General features: G+C 32.9%; 1 protein-coding gene across 1 annotated transcript; it reads right to left on the bottom strand.

The window, feature by feature from the left end:
• Positions 1–635: 635 nt before the first annotated feature.
• LOC124890541 (protein CHROMATIN REMODELING 25-like) lies at positions 636–4,967 on the bottom strand (the record flags this gene model as incomplete). The annotated part of the gene is given in 6 exon segments (XM_047402361.1): positions 636–768; positions 860–951; positions 3,325–3,411; positions 3,645–3,719; positions 4,317–4,367; positions 4,876–4,967. Coding segments are annotated over 4 exon segments (363 nt in total), but the record flags the coding sequence as incomplete, so codon positions are not given.
• Between the last annotated feature and the right edge of the window lie 6 nt (positions 4,968–4,973).

Genomic DNA, 4,973 nt, shown 5'->3' with positions numbered 1-4,973 from the left:
CTTGTGCACATCCAAAGTTGGAGGGCATAGATGCGAGTTGAGGCCAAATTAAAGGACGTGCTTATGTATTATGCTGCAAAAAAACAGGAAGTGCCACTCGTAGGATTGGCTAAATATTGATATTATAGTCAAACAGAGGTGATGACTACGAAACCACTGCCAATAACTATCTTTCCGTTCTCTTCTAACAGTGTCGTGACAGAGCCAACCAAAATATTCATAACACTTTTAGCCAGTATAAAAAATGTTTTGCTGAATCTCAATACGTCCATTATTAAATTAAAATTCTGGTTTTAAGCCTCCCCAAATCCTCCCCCCTGCACACATCAGAGAAAACATAGAATGCACTTTTACTATCTCTGCATACTATTTACCATTTGAAATTATTAATTCATAATTGTGATCAAAAGCCATGAAATCATAATTCTACACCAGCATCCAGCAAAAAGAGATTCATGTTGGAGAAAAATTTGAAGTCCTGTCCCAGATGATGCTACAAGGTCTAAGAGACTCAGAACTTGAAATTAAAGCCAGAGCAAACTAGAACATCCAAATCGAAGAAAACTAACACATGTAACATATAAAACTTGTATTTCACACTTCAGGTTCTGCTAACTATAGTTACTCTTCGATACCTGTGTGTAGTTGGAAACCAAAACAATCCTATCATCTGTTTTCTGACGAAGTTGAGACAGAAGTCGGGCTAAGACATTCATTTTCCCTGACAGTTCAACCAACAACCCAGCTCCACCAGTCCATGAGCAACACCTAGCAGATAATTAGTAAGGCCATTTATTTATTTGGAAAAAGTTCAAGCTGAAGATGATTTTCAGAAAGACAATTGGATAAAACAGCTTACCTTCCAGAAAACATTTTTGGAGGGAAAAAGCGGATGCAGTCCTCAAAACCAGATGTCCCTGGACTTCCACTTCGTATCGTGTCGCATATCAGCTTCATATATTTGACATTAGTAAGCACTAGTTTGTTACTAGGAAATTGAATGAACACAAGATGGATAATATCAAGGTTAGGAATTTTTGGCATTTTCTGGTGCTATGAAAGTCATAAGGAAAAGCAGTAACAAGTTAACACAAGAGAGGTGGGTCCCCAGGGCTTTGGTTCCATGGTAAGGACACAGCACATGATGTGGGGATTACGTACATGTCACGAGTTCAAACACTGCCCCAAACAAAGCCTAGTATTTAATTAGGAGGAGGGTGGAGGGGCAAACTCATACTCCCCGGAGTTTCTAAACTGTGAGTTGGGCCAGAAGCTCACAGGAACTTTCTTTGATATCAAAAGGAGAAAGTTAACAACAAGAACTATCCTAAAATTTTTGATCTCCAAAATTCAAATCCTCGAGATAATTCATTTTATTGAGGTTCCTGCAAGCATTGTTCATTAACTTTGAAAATTGAACAAAATGGATTATGTCTTTGCTATGTTGGATAAGAAATTTCTTACCTCCTATTTGGGATTACAACTCTGTTATCATATGACAGTAAAAAGGAAAATCTGTAACAAGGTAAAGCAAGGACAATTCAAGAGTTCTTTCTTTCCAAAGTTTCCAATCATAAAGAATTAGTATAAAGCAGACCACCATTAACTTCACCACTATCTTGCGAAATGTAAAAAGCTCTTAACACCTATTTTGTATAAAGCAATATTTTCAGATATATTGTCAAGGTATCAACATGAAGCAATAGTTTCAGGTAAATTTTCAAGGTATCAACATTAAAAAAATGATTTAAGGTACATCTTATAAGTATCAGTTTTCTCTTTCTTTCATTGTTTTGTGTTCCGTCAAAATATGAAACTTAAGACAAAGTAGGGGAAAGTATTTAACATATATAGAGAGTGTTTGGATTGGCTTAAAAGCTTGTCAAACCAGCTTAAAAACATTTTTTGACTTATTTGGGTGTTTGGCACACAACAAAAGTGCTTAAAAATAAGTATTTTTAAGCTAAAATAAGCCAAAAGCTATAAATTGGTCTACCCCAACTTATTGCTTTTGGCTTAAAATCTATTTTAAGTTTGACCAAGTAATTTACTTCATTATCCTTTGCATGTTCTTGAAACTCCTAAAATATCCTTCCCTACTCTAACTTATTCTTCCATTTCTTGCTCTCTCCCATGACTGCTCTCTATCATAGTTTATATTTTTTTTCTTTGCACTTTGTAATGTTATGATTGATTAGTTTATTTCGTTATTCAAATTTTATTATTCAAAGATTTTATTAATTAAAAAATATTAAATATTATTTGAAAAGGTCTGTGGGTGGAGGCAGAACATATTCCTCTTCCATCACAATGAATGTCACTTTGATTTAAATATTTTCGTGACAGAAAAGATTGATAAGAAAATTCTTCTTATTTTTGTTGTAATTAATAATTTTATATTGCAGTGAAAATTATTTTTTTGCTATTTTTCAGTTTCATACAATGTTTTCAATAAACAATCAGAAATTATTAGAAAATAATTTTATCCACAAATTACAAATTACTAATCATATTTACAAATTACCATATTTCAGCTTCTGTGATAAAAAAAATTACTAATCATTATCTTGAAATTTTAAATTTTAGGAGTGAGATTCTAGGACTTTGTCATGAAGTTCCACATGTGAAGTAATATAACTAAGAAGTGATCAATGACGATCAATTTTTACGTACAAATTAGGTGTCAATTCATTATCATAGTCTTTAAGGAACTCAATTGCTATGCCAATCATATAAAATAAACTAATTGTAAAGAGACACACCAACAACAACAACAAGAAAAAAGAAAAGGTGTGATTGAAAAGCAAATAAAAAATAATGTGGAATTAAATCAAGTAGCCATGCATGTTTAAAAAATGACGTTTATATTGAAAGTGAATTAAAATATATATAAATTTTAATTTGAATCATTTTAGATTTTTTTTTTTAATAATAATCAACCCTACATATTATTAATAGCTTTAAGGGTATTTTAGACATTTTGACCCAAAAAAAAAGTGCTTAACAGCACTTGTTTACCAAACACATCAACTTTTTTTCAGCTTCAGCACTTTTATCCAAACACGTAACTGCTTATTTTTAAAATAAGTTTCAACACTTTTAAAGAACTTTTTAAAAGCCACTTTTTTCAGCCTATCCAAATGGGCTCATAATGGAGTTAAAATACAGAAAACCTCAAACATTGCACAAAAGAAAAAAACGAGTAACCTTGCTGGTATCTCAAAAGAAGACTCAATAACTGGTATACTTTCCAGTTCAGAAACTAAGCAGTATAGTTGTTACATATGAATAGACTTGAAGAACTATGAGAGAATGATAGCTCACCTTCGGATGATTGCAAAGCTTCTTGAGAGCTGTTATGTAAGCTAAGATTTTTGACTGTTTTGCTTCTTCAGTGATAGTTTGTTTCACCTGTACTTGGTAGCGGTAGAACAAAAGCAAACGAGATTATCCAAGAAGACAGCTAACAAATAAACAACAACATAACCAGTGTAGTCCCACAAGTAAGTTCTAGGGAGGGTATTGTGTACAAAGACCTTACCCCAAAGCTTTGTTTGTGGCAGATAAAGTCATAGTACTTCTAATGCCACCTAAATGATATAAATACTTCATATGACAAAAAGCTAGTAAAATGAGAATTTTACATTTTTCGAATGTATAAAATGATTGTACAGCTCTGACTGGAGTGGTATCATCTTGCAACAAACAACTTCAATTATCTGCAGTGTAAACGGTGCAATCATTCAGAACCTTCAGAGTGATCAAAATGCTTACCAAAATATTATTATTATCTAGATAAATGAATACACACTCTTTTGAGGTGAATCTTTTGATTTCTAATTTATTCATTTGTTGTTTAAAAAACTTGTAACATTCTTTTTATTTGATTTTATTATTATTTTTACCGTACTGAATAACTGCCTGCTGCACTCCTATATTTGTTAGGTGGACAAGGTTTCTTTACCATCATAAGAATGAGAACACAGTCAAAAGCTGTATTAAAATCCAAAAGTCACATAATAATTAGAGTACAAAAGGTTAGTACTATTCTACTTGGTCCAAAGTTTGTCCGACAAACATACAGGAGACAAAGGAGTTTGCCATGACGCCAAAATCAGAACTTGGTAGTTCATCACTTAATAGTCCTCAAGGCTCAAACAACAATTTGCCCAAAATAACAGATCTGATAGAGTAGCAAAAAGTGCAGTAGATAAAGTCACTGTACTTCTAATGTCAAATCTTATGAAGCACATTCAACACTTTCCATAATAAACTATGTTACAATATCTAATGAATTAAATAAAGATAAGACATACCTTTGGTGGTAGGTGGTTTGACAATAAAGCATTTGTCCTCCTCAGAATAAACTGAGACCCATAAGAAAATGAAAAAGACTGTCAGTTATATGCAAAAGAACACTTCGAATAATTACATATATGCGATCATTTGCCAGATTTCAGGTCCCTAACAAGCAGCATTAGACAAGAGGCAGATATCAAATTCTGCAATGAGAGTGATATCCTAATCAAAACCCCAACAACAACAACATAACCAGTATATTTCCACAAAGTAGATCCTAATCAAAACCAATTTGCACTAATTTTATGACATAATTGATTGTATTCCATTTCCTGAATATTTTGGACTTCCTAAATTTAACAAATTAATTTGTTGCTTCCAAAAGAATAACAAAAATAGTATGGACAAAAATATTATGGACTGGCTTCAAGCCTTCTAGGATCAAAGAGTGATATTTCAGCTATATCTCTTTCTTCTGCACTGGATTTTGGGTGCAGAATTGCTAGCCAGAGCAGAGATTAGACCAATTGACAAACCGAAATTCTGAAACTGCATAATTTTCAGTGGAAAGCTTACCTGATTAACTTTGGAACCTAGTTCAGCAGAGCGGTCAGATCCTAATTTCTTCTCTTCCTTTGTGGTGGTGGGTTCCCTACCACAAATTATTGGTGTCT

The sequence above is a fragment of the Capsicum annuum genome, unplaced genomic scaffold (assembly GCF_002878395.1).
Source record: "Capsicum annuum cultivar UCD-10X-F1 unplaced genomic scaffold, UCD10Xv1.1 ctg19823, whole genome shotgun sequence".
Lineage (NCBI taxonomy): Eukaryota > Viridiplantae > Streptophyta > Magnoliopsida > Solanales > Solanaceae > Capsicum > Capsicum annuum.
This window is presented reverse-complemented; position numbering and strand designations above follow the sequence as displayed.